The sequence below is a fragment of the Marmota flaviventris genome, chromosome 2, assembly GCF_047511675.1.
Source record: "Marmota flaviventris isolate mMarFla1 chromosome 2, mMarFla1.hap1, whole genome shotgun sequence".
Classification (NCBI taxonomy): Eukaryota; Metazoa; Chordata; class Mammalia; order Rodentia; family Sciuridae; genus Marmota; species Marmota flaviventris.
In genome coordinates, this window is record NC_092499.1 from 78,910,747 (window position 1) to 78,929,810 (window position 19,064).

General features: G+C 33.9%; 1 protein-coding gene across 6 annotated transcripts in view; it reads left to right on the plus strand.

Moving 5' to 3' along the window:
- Positions 1–18,259, plus strand: part of Ddhd1 (DDHD domain containing 1) — a 76,775-nt gene extending 58,516 nt beyond the window's left edge. For 3 of the 6 annotated variants that reach the window (XM_071608038.1, XM_027929634.2, XM_027929635.2), the window contains 6 exons: positions 137–212; positions 4,543–4,692; positions 6,822–7,074; positions 8,070–8,261; positions 10,767–10,850; positions 15,620–18,259. In XM_071608038.1, the coding sequence (XP_071464139.1) occupies positions 137–212; positions 4,543–4,692; positions 6,822–7,074; positions 8,070–8,261; positions 10,767–10,850; positions 15,620–15,801 (937 nt within the window). In that variant the 3' untranslated portion in view covers positions 15,802–18,259. The remainder of the gene's footprint in view (positions 1–136; positions 213–4,542; positions 4,693–6,821; positions 7,075–8,069; positions 8,262–10,766; positions 10,851–15,619) is intronic. The other 3 variants (XM_071608039.1, XM_071608040.1, XM_027929636.2) reach the window with 1 other exon arrangement.
- The last annotated feature ends 805 nt before the right edge of the window (positions 18,260–19,064 follow it).

Genomic DNA, 19,064 nt, shown 5'->3' on the forward strand with positions numbered 1-19,064 from the left:
GGAATTATTGTTAGGGATTGATAAAGTGTCATCATTTGCTTCTTTATAGACATTTTAATAAGTGTCTAATGAGATGCTAACCCTTAATGATACATTATAAGTGTGTTTGTGTGTATAATCTCATGCCACTTCCTAGGCTGAGGGAAATAGAAGAACGGCTGCATGAATTGAAGGCATCGTCCATAACACAAACACCTGCCTTAAAATTTAAGGTAAGGAAAAAGTGATCAGTTTTTTATTATCTTGATATTTTTTAAACATTTAAATATGACTATGATGCAAATGAATGTTTAATCATGAATGTTATTGAACACATTTTCTGAGATGGATACTGTCAGTTTATGGGTTTTACAAAGAAAAGAATGGACAAGATAGTTCTTCAGCCTTCAGGGTATAACAAAGTATTATTATTATTATTATGGTTCTTCAGCCCTCAGGATATAACAAAGTATTATTAGTGTATTAGTGTCATCAACAGTATACAAAATGATACATATACAGGAGAGGGAAGTTTTAATATTGCTTGGAGAGACGCAAATGTCTAGCGCACTACATTACATCTTCTTTCTCATATCACAAAGGAATGATATTTATATTTAATCTCTGAGTAGATTAGATTTGACCAAGTGAAAAAAAAATCAGAGATGCTATTCTGCATAAAAGGAACAGTATAAACAAAAGTGTGGAGGGATATAACTTGATAGTACCTCAAGAAACACCAAATAATATAGAGTAGCACGGAATAAAAATAGAGATCTAGGAAATATAAATATTTACTATTTAGAATTAACAAATCTTAATGACCAACTAATGGTCAGTGGTGAGAAAAAATAAGTGGAAGTATAAAAGCAGTGATCCAGGAATGGAAAGCTGGAACTTCAATCAATGAAGAGTATATGACAAGAGCCCAAGACACAGATTCACAGGATTGGTTTGGCTGAAATTCTCAGGACTTAGCAAGGGGACTATAAGCAAGCAGGAATAGCTAGAAATAAGAAATTTATGTCTGAGATGGGCAGTGGGAACCATTTCAGAGTTTTTGAACATCAGAATGACCTGTAAGAAGCTGGGGCTCAGGAAAATATAAGATAGCAGAGAGATGTTGGCATTGACAGGTCTGTTGGGAAAGATACACCCTGTAGCTAAACAACAAACAGCTGTTTGTAGTAGTAAGTGGAGGATGCTATGAATTTCCTAGGACTTGCTTCCTTTTGAATATATGTTCATGTCTAGTGTATTACATTACCTCTTCTTTCTCATATTCCAAGAATTTAAAATACAAGTTTAACGTGTGGAGTAATGCAGAAAATTTTCTTAAATGGATTTATTGACTCTATTGATTTACAAAGTTTTTTTTTTAATACATTAGAAGATCATATGGTAGGGCTGGGATTGTAGCACAGTGGTAGAGTGCTTCCTTAGCATGTGCGAGGCACTGGGTTCAATCCTCAGCATTACATAAAAATAAATAAAATAAAGGTCAACAACAACTAAAAAAATTTTTTTAAAGAATCATATGGTAAACTTGTAACATTCATTTAAAGAGCACAGTCTTTGGAATTACCTAAACCTAGAATTTATCATTATATAATTAATAAATTATCATTATATAATTAATGCTAACTGTATAAAATTGATCTGGTAGAAAAAGTACACTCTTCTATTTTATGTTCTGGGTGTTTACAAGTTGGGTATGATCCATTAAATGTGTAAGGATCTCAGAATTCAATACCACATTACTAGAATACATATACTATAATTGAATATCTTTCTGAAACATAGTCATATATAGTCTTAATATGGGTTTTTAGTTGTTATTTAATTAGAGAAATGATACAGAAACTGAATTTAGAAATAAATATCTAATGTATTGGCAAATGACATTTGCCAGTTTAAGAGTCCAGGAACTTAAAGGGAGCAGAAGTTTTCATGCCTATAGTCAGGAGATGGATTTACTTTCAGAATACTGTTGTTAGTTCTGTCACAGTTGACCTCTGAACTTAAAAGAGAAGAATATTAACAAGCATCAGTGTAGAGAATGAAAACTTTGTTCTGGCCATTGGGTGTTCCCCTAACTAGAGAAATCATTTAACATTCCTGAATTTATCTTTTTGTTCATCCCTGAACAAAGGTGTTAAACCAAATGTGTAAAACTCTTTTTTACTCTTAAAATTTTTGATGGCTAACAGATATCACTAAAGCTGTTATACCCTTTTATGAGAGAATGACCCCTTTGTTTATCAAACTGCAATCTCATCATTATCAAAAGAATAAGTTGTTTATTCTAGGTATAACAGTTGAGCAAGCATTTATGAAATGTCTGACAGATATGTGAAGCAGTTTGATAAGTAGAGCATACGTGTGCATATGTGTAATCACTATATACATCAAGCAGAAAGAATTTACATGACTTTCTCTTGTGCGACTATTTTTTGTATCTTTTTTGATACTACTTTTCTCAAGTTTTAGAAGAAATGAATGTTATTCCATTCAAAACTTAGTATTATCCTCTGTGACTCTATTACTTAAAATGCTTTTTCTTTGGGCTGGGCATGTAGCTTAGTGGTAGAGCACTTGCCTAGCATGTGTGAGGCCCTGGGTTCAATCCCCAGTGTCACAAAATAAAATAGAAGGCTTTATTTTTAATTTTTATCTACATAAGTAATTTTTATCAACCTTCAAACTTGTTGAAAATCATCCTTTAAAAAATATGTATGTATATGTAAATTTTTTGATGGGGGTGAGAGAAAAATCATTCCAGAGTCTGTTGAGAAGGATTAAAGGTGTATAAAATTAGAGGCAAGGCCTCTGTCACAATATAGTTCAGATGACAGGTGATGAGGTGGAATGTTCGGGTTAGAATCTGTTAGAGTGACTTATTGAATTTGGGAGTGAGAGGGAAGGATGAATGTGGGATCTTACTCATCAAGACAGGACATATGAGAGTTTAGGTGGATTTGGGCAGGAAAGATGTTATATTCTCTATATTACCCAGTGCTGTTGGCCACCCAGATTTCCTTGAAACCCTCACTTCCCTTGTCTTCCATGATCCCACTTTACCACCCTGTCCCTTTCTTCTTTTTCCTATCTCTTTTGTAGCTTCCCTTCCACCTGCCAATTAAATGTAGATACACGTTCTACATATAACCCTTTTCTTATTCTTTGCACTTCCTAGGCAAGCTTACTGTTATTTTAGTTTTTACATGCTGCTTCTATGATGGTGATACATAGACTCGGATAACACATCTTCTGTATCTCTTACCCCAAAATTTTAACTACATATTACATGTTACAGATACCTCAAACTTATTGTGAACAGAAATGGAATTTACCTGGAGATTTCTATTACAATTAATGGAACCATTGTCCTCTCAGTCAGGCAGACCAAAATCTTGTGAATTGTCTGTCGCCATTCCTGATCCCCATCTCCATTCCATAATGTTATCTCACTCTGTCCTCATATTTCCATTTATGAATGGAACAGCTTGTCCTGCCTTATTTAAGATAATCTCTTGCCTCAACCTTTTCAGTATATTTCTCAAAGTCAGTAATCTCTCAATTTTTTAATTCATCCATACACTACTATCAGGTTTATCTTCTTTTTTTTTTAATATTTATTTTTTAGTTTTCGGTGGACACAACATCTTTATTTTATTTTTATGTGGTGCTGAGGATCGAACCCAGCGACCTGCGCATGCCAGGCGAGCGTGTCACCGCTTGAGCCACATCCCCAGCCCCTCAGGTTTATCTTCTAATCAGACAAATCCTTTTCTTCACTACCTGTAAAATTAAGCCTGACTTCCTTTTTTTTTTTTTTTTAGCTCAATTTTCTTAATCTAACAATGACCTGAGCATTATCATCCTTACCTGCATTTGTTCCATACATAATTTTTCAGTCATTTAATAGAATATCTATTTCTATTCTCAAAAATAAGGACTTCCCCTTCCTCTTTAGTTCATGTGCATCTGTCATTCTTTTCAGCTCCAGTGTCCCAACCTCATCTGTAGAAATTCTTTTCATTTTTACTGTTTACTGCAAATACTGCCTGTCTCTTAGAGCCTTAAGAGTTAGAATTAATAATTCCTTTCTTCACTCTTTTATGGCACTCTTTCCACTTGTTAAGCCCTTATTTTATTCTTCATAGGATTGCAAACTCAGAAGAACCTCTTACTAGTCCTTTAGATCTTGACCCATTCACAATACCTAGCATATTCATACAAAGTAGTAGCTCAGCAAATCTTTGAGTATAATGAAACACAATGAAATGGTCTTCTTTCTCCTTAGTTTTCTTCTAATTATATTTTGGCTTTTGTAAGATTTGAAAATAATGAAATCCTTCCTGAAACAGATTGTTTTAGAGTGATAAATGGTTGACATATAATTAATAAGTAATTCAGATACCATTTGAACAAAGCTTTTTAAAAACAAATATACTTAGAGATAATTTTGTTATTTATATTTCACTATTTAACATGTTATGTCCAAATTCTGTTGAAAAATAACAATCATTTTTAAAATTTAGGATGCCTTATTCATTTTAGGTTGAGAATTTCTTCTGTATGGGATCCCCACTAGCTGTTTTTTTGGCATTGCGTGGCATCCGCCCAGGAAACACTGGAAGTCAAGACCATATTTTACCTAGAGAGATTTGTAATCGGTTGCTAAATATTTTCCATCCTACAGATCCAGTGGTGAGTTATAATGTACATTTTTTTTCTCAATACTAAATTATTCCTTAAACAAAATCTATAGAAAACCTTGCCCCAGGTATCACTGAATTTACAAAAAGAGTTTATCTGATTTATTGCAAAAATTTATATTCTTTGTGTCTTGGTTCATTTAGAGCTCATGAAATAAAATGCTTCAGAAATCGTCTGTTTATGTTGTAATATAAGGACATAATGTTGCCCCTGGCCAATTAATACAAGAGATAAGGGTCTACCAGACTTTCAAACCTTAAACATATTGTGTTATCAATAATTAGGAACGAGAAATCTTAAAAATCCTGATTTTTAAATACCTTTTTCTCCTACACATGTTCCAATATTAGAAGGTTTTATAGATCCCCTTAAAAATAAAAATATTCAGATATTAAATATGAAAAAGTGAAACTATTTTAGCCTAATAGAAATGTTGGATTTTTTCCATTCTCCATTTTATTTGTGTTGTAAATAATGATTTTTAATGTATGCACATTCCAAGGATCTTGCATCTAGGTAAACTGTGTAATGCCAAATAAGATTTTTTAGACAAGAAAAATACTCTGGGCCAGGGATGTAGTGCATTGGGAGAGTGTGCTTAGCACACAAGAGGCCCTGGTTTCAGTCCTCATCCCAAACAAAACAAAACAAATATGATTCCAAAAGTCCTTTGGGAATGAAGGCTAGGAATAACTAAATAGTAAAACAAACAAAATGGCATTCATTCTCTGAATAGTAGCTTTTGTTATAATTCTGTGAATTCTTTCAAATAACCCTTAGCCAGTACCAACTAATATGCTATTTACTAATACTCAAATATTAGAAAATCTCCCATATACTGCCATATTTAAGAAACAAACTTCACCTGGAATTAAATAACTGGAAATAAACTTCAACTAGATACATCTGGGAGTCTCTGATGTTAGACTCAAATATAGACTACACAATCTTGGCTAAGTCATTTCTGAGCCTGTATCTAATGTATATGATGCAGTTAATAATATTTTACCTTACAGGGTTGTTTTGATTAAGTAAAATGTGTGAAAGTACCCAGCTAGACAATAAGCATTTCATTACTGTATGTTCATCTTACCATTTTTTTATAACGTGAAAATGCATTTGAGTTTATAGCTGAACTGTGAGCCCTTTTCTTAATATGTTAAATTTGTATTTTTTTGTTTGTTTGTTTGTTTGTAGTAGGGCCAGAACCTTTCACATGGTAATAAGCACACTGAGCTATATCCTCATTCCTGTGATCTTTTTTACATTAATATGTTAACTTCTTTTCATTGTTTGTCAGAACTGTGCTAGGCGATTTTTACAAGTATTATCTGTTCTACTTCACATCCCTGTAAGGGGAATGCGATCCTTTCTAATCAGGAAACTAAGGCTCTGAGATCTTGTGACCTAACAAGTATCAGTTAATAAGTAGCAGAGGCCAGAATATAAACTTGGAGGATTCTGATGCTACTACATCCATTGACTTTTCTGCTACATCATCCCAGCTTTACATTGGGCAAATAGTCTTTTTTTTTTTAATATATATAATTTTTAGTTGTAGATGGATACAATGCCTGTATTTTATTTATTTTTATGTGGTGCTGAAGATCTAACCCATTGCCTCACATGTGCTATGCAAGCGCTCTGCCACTGAGCCGCAACCCCAGCCCTGAGCAAATAGTCTTTTGTTGGCATTTAATTTATGCTGTTACTATATTAATCTATTTGAAAATCAAGTTTAATAAGAGATTCTAAAATATATAAAATTGGCCTTATTTGTTGTACTCCGTGTTAGCATTTACTTCATTTTATGAGACTGTCATAAATCTAATTTTTAGATATCAACATAATAAAATTAATCTATACCTCTAAAAAATGAATTAATGAACACTATTATCCTAGACTAAGTCTTATTTTTTTTCATAATCTAATCATTAAGGGTGCATATTAATAACCCGGGCACATATTATTAACAGTGAACAAATAAAAAATACATGTTTGAAATATCTGCTTTTTAAATATCATCTACTTAATGTAAAATAGTATAAAAATATACATTGTCTTAATATTCAAGCATTGTGCATTAATGTTGTGTTTCTTTGAACTTTTTTAAAATCAAGGCTTATAGATTAGAACCATTAATATTGAAACACTACAGCAACATTTCACCTGTCCAGATCCACTGGTACAATACTTCAAATCCTCTACCTTATGAGCATATGAAGCCAAGTTTTCTCAACCCAGCAAAAGAACCTACCTCAATTTCAGAGAATGAAGGCATTTCAACCCTACCAAGCCCTGTGACCTCACCAGTCTTATCCCGCCGACACTATGGAGAATCTATAACTAATATAGGCAAAGCAAGCATATTAGGTAATTTCTCTTTTAAGCATTTTTTATTCATGACTATAAGCATATTTTTATAGATATTAAATTTGGGAAACTTGGAAATACTTGGTGTATTCATTAAACTTTCAATAGCTAATCTCCTAGAATTAACTACCCTCCAACTGCCAGTTGAGGACCAAAAGTTCTAAAGTGCACTGATTAGATCAGAGCCTGAAGTTTTATGTGAGATAAGAAGAATGGATACAGAAAAAGCATAGTTCTGAGAATCAATTTCATCATTTTAATCTGGACCATATCACCTACTAGGAGATTTGGAGCAAATTCTATAGTTTTTTATGTTCCACTTCCTCTTCTGTGAAATGTGTTGTAAGAGCCTCCCCTCACCCAGTCCTCTGATCTGTTCTATGTCTCTTGAACTGTGCTTCCTGAGAGCCACAAGGACATTTTGAATGATCTCCAGTACTAGTGCAATGTTTGTATCACTTAATTCTGTGCTTGAATTTGTTCATTGCTTTTGGTTGCAAGCGGCCTTAATACAAAATGCCACAAGATGGCACTAGAAATGAGCTTTGTCTACTAGGCTCATTTGATGTTTCACTTGGTCATAGGCACAGATGGTTTATTAATGGATTTTTATAATATATCTGCTTAACTTCAGTAGTAAGTATATCTGTCAATAGTAAATTGATACCATGTCAATGGCATGGTTCTCTTATTAAAGTTTTTAATCTTGCTAAATATTTCAATAATGGTGATCACTTAAATAAAATAACATCGTTATTCCTTTGTTTATATTCCTATAAGCTGGACTCCTAGAGTTTATACAACTCTCCTTCTTTTTAACACCACTTGTATTTAGAAACCTACAGGATAAATTGTAATTTTCTTATGTCTCCACCCTGGAAAAGCATGACTAGGACTTGGTCCCTCTGCCAGTTGGCTGCAATTATGGGTGGTGCTCTTCAGCTTAGTGTGTGGTATGTTTCAACAAAATGACTACCCTGTTTTGTAAAATGCAGGAGCTGCTAGCATTGGAAAGGGGCTTGGAGGAATGCTGTTCTCAAGATTTGGACGTTCATCTGCATCCCAGCCATCGGAGACATCAAAAGACTCAATGGAAGATGAGAAGAAATCAGTTCCTTCTCCTTCTACTACCACCGTGGCAACCCAGACCCTTCCACATAGCAGTTCTGGCTTTCTTGATTCTGCATGTTAGTTCATATAGTTCTTCCATTGAGTTTATACTGCTGTCTTTTTAAAACTTGAGAAGAGCAGGACATTTTAAGATATTAGCACTAGCTCAGATCTAAAGCATACCTTAACTTAAAAAAAAAAATACTTTCCTCCTCCTTATATTTTTAAGGTTACTTTCCATGTAAATGCAGTTTCTGTTTCTGCATTGGTAAATTGATAGTTAGATCATTAATAATCAGGGCGTTGTGGTACAAGGCTCTAAAATATCAAGTATAAACAAATCTCTTTGGGGTAAGTACCCCTGATTTTTATAAAGTTGATTTTTATAAATATGGTCTTCTCAGTCTTAAAAATTGCTTCAAATCTATGATGTATCTGGTCTGAAACTTTTTAAAACTGCTCTGCCGGAGCCATCCTCCTGCTAATTCCACGTTCCCCTCATCTAGCCTAATTATGAGACCTTCAAAGCTTAGAATTTTTATTAGTTCCACTGTATGGCTTCCAGTCCTGTCCCAGTTGGGCTTAGCATGAGAATAGGACTTTAATTTTTTCTAGTGGACTTATAAAGTTTAAAATCTTGAAAAATTATGACTCACTTATGTACTTAGTATATACTCAACATCCAAAAAATCTGAACTTGAACATTATTTTTAAGTGTTCAGTAAAATAAAACTAATAGTCAAGGCCTTTTTTTCCTTTGAGATGTATAAAAGGAAATGAAGATTCTGGAAAAAAATACACACACACACACACTTATATACATTCTAAAAATGTTCTATAACTATAGAAAGAGGGACAATTGCCTTCTCTAAAAAAATTTTAAACATATTTCAGTTACTTGTATCATTGTGTTCTTTCTGTGTCTGGTGCTCTGAATTTTAAAATTACCAGCATTCATTGCCATCCATAAAACTTGCTTAAAAAGGAAGCAAGTTCAAGTTTAATGGTCTAAAGAGGATGGATATTTCTGCAGCCAGCCCCACGCCAGCGTAAATTGTCAGTAGGGTTGTACATTCCTAACTAGGCAAACAGCATTTTTTTTTTTAATTTGTTCTTATTAAGAACTGAAAACATGATTGCAGGTCTTTTGAATCCTTTCTAGAAAATTCTTCTTAAACTTTAGTATTTGTATATAATAGTTAGTTTTCCTGTAAGAGTTTCTATACTATTGCTGATTTCAGTTGTCATTTTTACTTAATATCAAAAATGTGATTGTGAAAACAAAATTTTGTCATGACATGCAGGTGTCAAAAGATCACTCTAACTTCTAAAGAAAATTAATTTCAAAGAATTTTGTGACCTGACAGTTAAATCACAGTTCTTTGTAATGCTATTAAAATACAAGAGTGATGCTAATTAACAGAGTAAATGAGGAAACAAGAAAAGCACACTAGGAGTTGAATCCCAGAAAAACGGTAATGAAAACATGTAATCTATAGGATCCAAAGGAAGGAAACTGCTTCAGTTTGTTGTTTCTCAGGGCTTTTGTTTGGGGTTTTTTTTTTTTTGTCTCTATTTAACATATTAATTTCAAGATGATAATAGAGAAACCTTCTACTTCTAGAACATTCCATAAAGATACTTGGCTTAACACATATTCTGCCATTCTTGCATGTAAATTCTTTGCTTGTCCTAATGGTAAATTCCTTGTCTTCTGTTGTCTCAACTAAATCTGAGTTAATCATGAGTCTTAATTACATATATTCATCTCTAGAAGACATGTCACTATTAAAATTGGACAACTACTACCAAAATAGAAGTCTACCTTTTAAATCAGATCCTCAGAATAGGCTTAATTCTTTGACTTGCTTCAATAACATACCGTTTTATGTAATTTTTGACTTAGACAAATTTCTTACATCATAATTGCTGTCTTGGCTTTATCTTGTAAATCAAAAAATAGTTCTTCCTTAATCTTCTTTCTGAAATTTGGTGGTTGTGATTAGGTGATTGCCTCAGTTCTTCTGGATAACCTTTCTTCTGAAGCTACTCTCTCTCTTGTTGTCCTCACTGTTTTAGGGTAAGAAGGCAACAGACTTCGAATTTGTGGTCAGTCAGGGCTTTTGTCTTTGAAGAGTAATGTGGTCAGTTGAATCAGTGTTTCATCAAATTGAAGCATCTTATACATCTATTATATATCTATTCTTTGTTTCTTTTAAAAAGTCTAGGCTTCTTTTCAAAAGATTTGTGGTTTCATTTCTTGTCCTTCTGTGTTTGTAAAATAATTATGAAAGGAAAAGATCTGTTTCTTTTAGCATTGCTCTGGGTTGGAGCCTAAATTAGTTGTAAATGTGGGGACCATCTGGGTAATAATAAATTATAAAATTATATTTCAAAGTTAATTATGCTTGCATTTTTCATGAAAAAGCACTTCACAAAAACCAAGGGGTATACTTCCTTATGTACATTATATAGTCAGCTTATTTGGAAGTATTGTTCTAACTTTTGACCACTGCAACATTGAAGGCCATTTTTAACCATTAGCCACATCTTTACAGCATCTTGTGTTTTTTTTTTCACAGATTTCAGACTTCAAGAATCGTTCTTTTATCTCCCACAACTTCTTTTTCCGGAAAATGTAATGCAGAATAAAGATAATACCCTCGGTATGGTATATGACAGGAATAGCACTCAAAACACTATAAAAACGATCTACCTAATCTTCTGTAATGGAAAAATTGGGTCAAATCATCTGAGATCACCTTCATGTTACCACTATAGACTATTTTATATGTATTTCCCTCCCATATTTTCTAATCTTCCTGAAACCTGGGTATTGATTATCTGCTTAATGTGCTAAAGTATATAATATTCTTGTTATACTCCTATAGAAAAGGAACCTTTTAGATAGGTCTGTTTCTTTCTATCCTTCTTCTATGATACTGGGGATTGAACCCAGGGCCTCAGGCATGCTTTATCACTGAGCTACATACCCAGACCTTTTTTATTATTTTTTTGAGACAGGGTCTTGCTAGGTTGCCTAGGATGGCCTCGAACTTGTAATCTCCTGGCTGCAGCTTCCTGAGTAGCTGGGATTACAGATGTGCCACCACACCTGGCTCCTCTTCTTTATTATCCTATCACATCTTAAAAGAGGTTAACTGTGCTTTTCATGTAAATATAAAAAAGATTTCATAATACAAAGAACTTAATCATTCCTAATTATTTCAGGATTCAGTGATTTTTAACACTTAGGGGGTTGTAAATATATTGATATCTAGTTTCAATACAAATATTTGAAATACTTTAAAGAAGTAGATTCACTTTTTAAAATAGTATTATTGGAGGTAAGAGATACTTTCAGCCTCTTTGTAATTTTATTCACATTCTCACACCAAGAACTAATCTTAACAATTTAAAATATTTTTTTTTTATTCTCATTCCTTTTTTTGTAGCTTCTCTCTTTCCTGTTTTTAATATTAGATTTTGCCTTTGATTTTAAAAATTACCTTTGTCTTTGGATATTTTAGCTACATTTAATATTACACTCTGCTGATTTTTATAAATTTTTTTAATAGTCAAAAATGGCTTATCAAGTTTTAGTGTAAGAAGCTTTTTTTTGGGGGGGGGGCTTCATAGCAATATTTTGTATTGATTAAATTCAATGAATTCCCCTCAAGAAATGATCTTATGTAGGAGATCTCTCTGGTCCTTGCTGATCAAATTAGCCAGTCACTTTAATAAAGAAATAATTTTATTTGTGCCTTTTGCATTTTCAGTTAGAGGAAGGAAAATTAACCTACTCATATATTTGTCCTATATTAAGAAGCCCAAGCAGTTAGATCACTAATCATATCTGCATCAAACAGATTCAGGTGGCAAGATCTATTTGACTTTCATTTTCTCTTTCCTTGTTTTCACTTATCCAATACCTTTATTAAATGTTACCATGAGCCAAGATATCATGGTAATCACTAGAAAAGATACCAAGATGAAACAGACTTACAGACTTTAATACCATAACTATTAAATGCTGTCATAAAAATTTAATATTTTATGAAGAGCATATGTCCTAGTAGGGAAGGTGCTAGTAGGAAGGTATAGATAATTGCATATCTATAACTTGTGGTAGCATGTGATGAGTCACACCTAACAGGCAGAAATGAAAGGAATCTTGTCAATTCTGAGGAATGAGAGCTGCTTTCACCTGGAGAAATTAAAAAAGACTTTGTGAAAGAAGTGTGGTATGGACATGCAGAAATGAAAAGACATTGCAGGAAAAAGAAACAGCAGGGGCAGAACTAGGGCTGTGAAGCATGGGGGATGCGTAGAGAACTATGCATTAGTTTTCTTGAGAAGAGGAAGGGAGTGGAAGGGGGAGTAGTTCTGAATTGAATATGATTAGAAAAGTTTGTTAACCAGCCTATGTAGAGTCTAACAACTCTGGCTATTTCCTAGAGTTTTTAATACTCAAAAAGTGTGCCTATCTGTGGTCATCTATTGAGAATTTGAATGTCTTCCAGAATACTTTTTATTTTGAGAAAAAAAAATTTTGGCAGAGATGACAACTGATTATAAAGCTGATTTTGAAATTTTTGTTAGTATTTTAAAATAAAGAATAGTTGGAAGAACCAATACTTAACAAATTATAAATATTCCTTGCATGTTAAACACTTAACTACATGAAATGTTTAGTTGCTCTGAGGCCACTCAGAAATAAATAACTTGGGATCAAGAACTCTGAACACATAATCTTTCCTTTCTGGGTAATCTTTTACCAGTTATAAAAATGAGAAACTCATTTATATACTTATATAAATGAGTTTATATAACTCATTTATGTACTTCTTATATACCCAACCCTGCTTTGGCCAAGAGCAGGTCACATTGCACATGTAGAGGATGCTGCCATATAGAACTCCACTCCCTTGGGAATTCCCTGATCTACATAAAAGAGAGACAGGCACAGGCCTACCAGTTCCATTCATTTTTCCACACAACCAGCATAGATAACCACACTTATAGGTAGATTGTATGGAGTAAACCTTTTAAGGAGGATGAGGGACTGGAATAGGTTCATGAGGTATATGCTGGCTACTTAAATTCCCATTTTCATCAGTACAACCCAAAGATTAATAGAAAAGGAGGGGGAGCCAATCTATCAGTGACATTGATTAAAGTTCCTATAGGTGGTAAGAATGACAAGGGCACATGGTATAACAGAACAAAAATTAACATTTGAGTGTCTGTGAAAGATAGTGTTATAAGACAGTAGAAACATATTAAAAATAAATTTCAGGGCCACAAAATTAAATAGGAGCCAGAGAACACTTGTAACAGGGAAAATCTCCCTTTTACTTAAAAACAGGAATTCAACTAAAGACTTTGGACTAGAAGCTATGATGCAATGGCATTTGAAAATGAGTTCTTAGTATAACCCAGTATAACCCAGTGGTCCTTACCAATCTTAACACATATGTTTTCCTATCTCTTCTGTTTTCCCTCCTCTTTTTTCTTTGTAACCAGTGTCATCTGGACTTGCCTTCATTATACTTGAGAATTCCAGTTTTCTTCTCTTTTTTCATGTTCCTGACTGTTGTGCTGGAATGTGCCTACGAATGTAATACAAATGTTCATGGAATATATGTTAGAAGGTTAGGACATTCCCACCTCACAAGTCCACGTGGATATCAGCTATTTCTGATTTATAATGGATTAGCTTAATTAAATGAAATAGTCATAATCAAAAAGAACTTTGTAAAAAGCCTAAGTCAATGTATTTTACAAGTATCTTCTAGCCTAATTGGTATTTATACCTCTTAATGTAAACCTTTCCTGAATATGTTCAGATAAATCCATGAACATTTCTTGTTAGAAAAACATAATTGAATAGCAAAATAATAACTATATGACCTTTTAAAAAAACTTTATTTTATTTGTTTTAATTTTTTTTGTTGTAGTAGTTAAACACAATACCTTTATTTTATTTATTATTTTTATGTGGTGCTGAGGATCGAACCCAGCGCACCTCATACATGCTAGGCAAGAGTTCTACCGCTGAGCCACAACCCAAACCCCATGTGTAATCCTTTTTAAACTGCCAAATAATATTCTTACAAAATACCCACTTAAAATAAGCATTAAGTAAGCACTTGCTTCATAGAGTGGTAGGATTTGTGTGTGTGACTACCAAATTCCTAGTATAAAGCAAAACCTAACGTTTTCTCCAGCCTTCTTGATTTTTACTAATTCTTACTTTTGATCATCTTTGGCACTTTGAAGAAAGAGCAGACTTTAAGCAACGTCTGGTTGGTAGTGACTTGATGTTTTTGTTTTATAAGACAGACCCTTCATACCACATGGCTCATGCAGTTTTAAAGGAGTTCCTGAAGATCAAAAAGTCATCTAAATGTTTTCAGTAAGGATTTATCAAATAAGTCCATTGAGATTCTCATAAGAGTCTAGATTTGTTTAAGGGGATTTTTCTTCTAACAGGTATTGTAAGGACCTTATGTAGCTTTTAATAAGAGACTTAATAAATTCATTGAATTTTTTGTGGTGGGGAATACCAGGGATTAAACTCAGGGGTACTCAACCACTGAGCCACATTCCCCAGCCCTGTTTTGATTTTATTTAGAGACAGCATTTCACTGAATTGCTTAGCACCTCTCCCTTGCTAACGCTGGTTTTGAACTTACGATGCTCAGCCTACCAGACCACTGGGATTTCAGGCGTGTGCCACTGCACCAAGCTACTGAATTATTTGAGGATAGCACTATTGTACGCGTAGTCCTTCTCCTAACAATTACCACTGTTCTCCCAGCTTCTCCTGCACAGACACCTAGGGGTTCTAACATTTTAATGAGCACTTGCTGTTTCATGCTGACTGAATGCAGAGTAGGGTGTGTAGTGGTGGCCTTAAGGAAGGAATTCAGTCTAGTAGGGAAAAAACATTTTGACTATGATAAGATGGTTATCTTTGAAGACATAGGCCTCCTATATAAGGAGCCATTGAATGATCTGTTACCCTGCAGTGGGCATTATGCATGCAAGCATGGCCCATAGTTCTTCAAGGGGAGTGTTTTTATTTAACAGATTGGGAACAAAGAATAAAAGGTAATGCCAGAATTTAAGCCCAGTTCCTTTTACTCCAAAAATGTGCCATGGTGCCTAGTGAATTTTTTTTGGCCATCTTCCTTTGTTGTTCCATATTGACTTGCATAAACAGAGGAATAGACTCCACCAAATAGAATCCAGTGCTACTGAAGCTCTTTCAGGTGTTTGTTCCATAAGAATAGAGTAAAAGACTTCTTTTTTAAAAAGGGCAGTTAGAAAAATCATGTTCATTGGCTAAATTTTTACTCTCAACTGTAAAAGTCTATATTGAACTATCTTATTATAATCATTGTTCATTTAACTTCTTTCTTCTTTTTAGTGGAATTGGATCACAGGATCGATTTTGAACTCAGAGAAGGCCTTGTGGAGAGCCGCTATTGGTCAGCTGTCACGTCACACACTGCCTACTGGTCATCCTTGGATGTGGCCCTCTTTCTTTTAACTTTCATGTATAAACACGAGCACGATAATGATGCAAAACCCAATTTAGATCCAATCTGAACTCTTGAAGGACATTAATGATCCAAAACTGATTTTTTTTTCTGTTAAAATATGTGTGTCAAGATATGAAGATTTCAGGGTTAAGTATGTTCCAGTTTTGTTTGGGGCAAGAAATATTTGAATTTAAAAGCACTTTATTTAAAAAAAAAAAAAAAACACATTTTCAGTTCTAAAGAAGTTACTTACAGTTCCATTATTTCGATTATGAATCTGACAGAACTCCCTGCAGAGAATCAAGTAAGACCTGGAAGTGAGGAAGGTTTGGGTGAACTGCATGTAAAGGTTACAAATTACAATCTAATTTCACCAAAATATAAAATCATATTAATGGGTTGAATCTAATGTATTAACCAAAATATGTTATAAGTCTAAAATGTTCAAGGTTCAATGTAGTCTGTAAAGATTACAGTGTGGTATATCATTGTTTTAAATTTTATGAAATCTTCCATTTTCACAATTCCTTTGAGAAGAGAAACTAATGCTAAAAAACAATATTTTAGTTGAACTAAAAAGAACAATATTTGAACTACTATATTTATAATTTATGACCTCTGACTAATTGCTTTATTTCAGTGTATGAAACATTACATTTTTTAATGTTTCCTTTGAATTAATTTAAGAACCACATTTAGTTTCTATAGTGTTAAGACCCTTTTTTCTCAGAATTCCATCTTTGTACTCTTCAGATGAACATATAGACACTGTGGTATACTTTCGATATTTTTTTCATTAAAAACTTGTGTTTCATACAACACTAGTTCAGTTTTTCTTTAAGTGAACTTTTTATTATGTCCCATATATCTCAAAGAAAGTAAAATTTTTCTAAACTTGGCAGTACTCCATATTGGGTACATTTCATTAACTTTATTAGAAAACCATTAGACATCTTTGGAATAAGGAATATGAAAACAAAAAAAATGTATAAACATTTATGTGCCAAATATTAACATAGATGAAGGGATCTAGGGCTACTAACAAATTTTTAAAGTATTAAAACAGAGTAGGCACAATGAATCAAGACACTGAGGCCCTAAAAGGGTTTTTCTCAGCCGTGATTGTTTCCACAGTGCTTTTCATCTGGGGAGCTCAAAGGGCTTTAAGAGATGTGCATTCAGCAATGTGGGTAGTTGCTCCTCCAGGTAAGTAAATGAGCATTGTTTTCATGTTACCTGTTACTACACCAAGGCACCAAAACGTTTAAAGTGCCTTGCATTAGATTACATAGCAAATCAGGACTTGGATGAAGGCAGACCATATTATTTTACATGCTGTTTAAAATTCACATGTGACCTGTTAGTTTGCAGACAATAGCAGAAGTTGAAGAAATGACTGTGTAACCAATATATTACCCTGCATATCCATTCTTGGGTCTTCACACACAAAGAAGTTTTTTTAAAAGAGCGGATAGTAGCCATCTCTGCCACAGCCAACCCTCACTTCTGAGTGCTTCCACTAGGTTCCACTCAAGGTGCTGTTTTTATTTATCTTGCAAGGAATTTCTTAGCTTCCCAGCAGTCACTGTTGGGGGGTAGGGGTAGTGGAGTCCGTCAGTCTCACATCCCACCTCCTCTCTTTATAGGTTAGTAGAACCTCTGGTTTATTCAGAGGCTTTATTCCACACCATCAGTACTATTGGCTGTTTTGGCCTTACATTGAATTTGCACAATATGAAGCACTTCTTTTTAATATTTAAAAAAGTCTGAAGGCTCCATGACCAAGTTCATGACTCAGTAAGAAGCCCTTGCTATAAAAGGCTTTTGATGGTATCTTAGCAAAACTGAAGCAATCCCCTTTTAATTCAGAGTTACCTATGAACTCAGGTCATTTTCATAGCCTGTTTATTTTTTAGGTCTAATTTAGTTCTCAGGAAAATTAAACCCATGTCATATGACTGTCTTTAAAGGTACTTGAACATATGTTGCTGTATTTGGTTTGACACTTAAATGCCCAAGAGCTTTAGGGGTTCCTTCTTAACCACTGCAATGTGAAGAGCCTTTTTTTACCTTAAAAGAGTAAGATTCCATCACACATTTTAATTTGATATTGAGAAGAAAAATAAGTTACCATAACTGAAGGAATATGTCCACTTTCTTTACTTCATATTGGAAAACAGTCAAATTTTACCACTCAGAGTTTACTTGAATTCTTGGAAAGAACAACATTCAAAACCTTCTTTTCAAAATAGATATCCTGGACCACTGGGCAGGTGTTTGTTTCCAATTATTTCCTCGATGAGAGATGGTGATTTTAGTTTTATCGTATTCTTGTTTTCATGTCTCTGCATGTTTATCATGGGATGTACTTGTATATACTCAAGTGATATACAGAGTATGTGTAATTCTGGCTTGATATAGAAGCTAAGTCCGTTACTGAGTAACATTTTGCAACTTTATTCCAGCAAGTACTAAATTGGCCAAAAAAAGTCCTGTTTTTGATACTATTAAAATTTTATTCTCTATTTTGCGTATATGCTATGGTTCTCTTGAGTACTGATCAGATTATTCAACTTTAATCCAAAGAGTAGTTGGAAATTAGAATAAGGAGAATGTTTTGGAATAAATCTTACTTTATTTTACCTTTAAAATTAGCCTTTCTAAGCCTTTTGCTGGTTCATAACTATCTTCAGCAATAATTTTGCTTATAATTCAATATTAACTGTATTTTAGAACATAATCATAAAATAATACTGGATATTCCAATAACAAGTCCTTTATATGTGAAGCAAGGTTTTTAGGAACCTATGTTTTACTTCTACTAAATTGTCCAATTGGTTTTTTACTCACACAAAAGGCCTCAAGACACAAAAACTTTGATCAATCCTTCTCTCTTCCTCCTTCCCCCCTGCCTCCTCCCTCCTTCTTCCTTCCCCTTTCTCCCTCCCTCCTTCCTTCCCCCCTTTCCCCCTCCGCCTCCCTCTCCTCTCTCATCCTCATTGGATGAGAGCATTCTGGCCTATAAGATATGTAACACATCACATCCCAGTTTTGCATCCCCCAAGAGTCAGAAGGTGCAGGGTCACAGCCCAGGCCACTTGTCAGCTACCTGAGCCCCTTTAAGAGGCTTTAAGTGGAGTCAGACCAAACAATGGAATCTTATGTAAGGTCTAGAGTAGAGTCATTTAATTTCTTTCTTTTTTTTTTTAAAGAGAGAGAGGGAGACAGAGAATTTTTATTTATTTTTTTAAGCTTTCGGCAGACACAACATCTTTGTATGTGGTGCTGAGGATCGAACCCGGGCCACACGCATACGAGGCGAGCACGCTA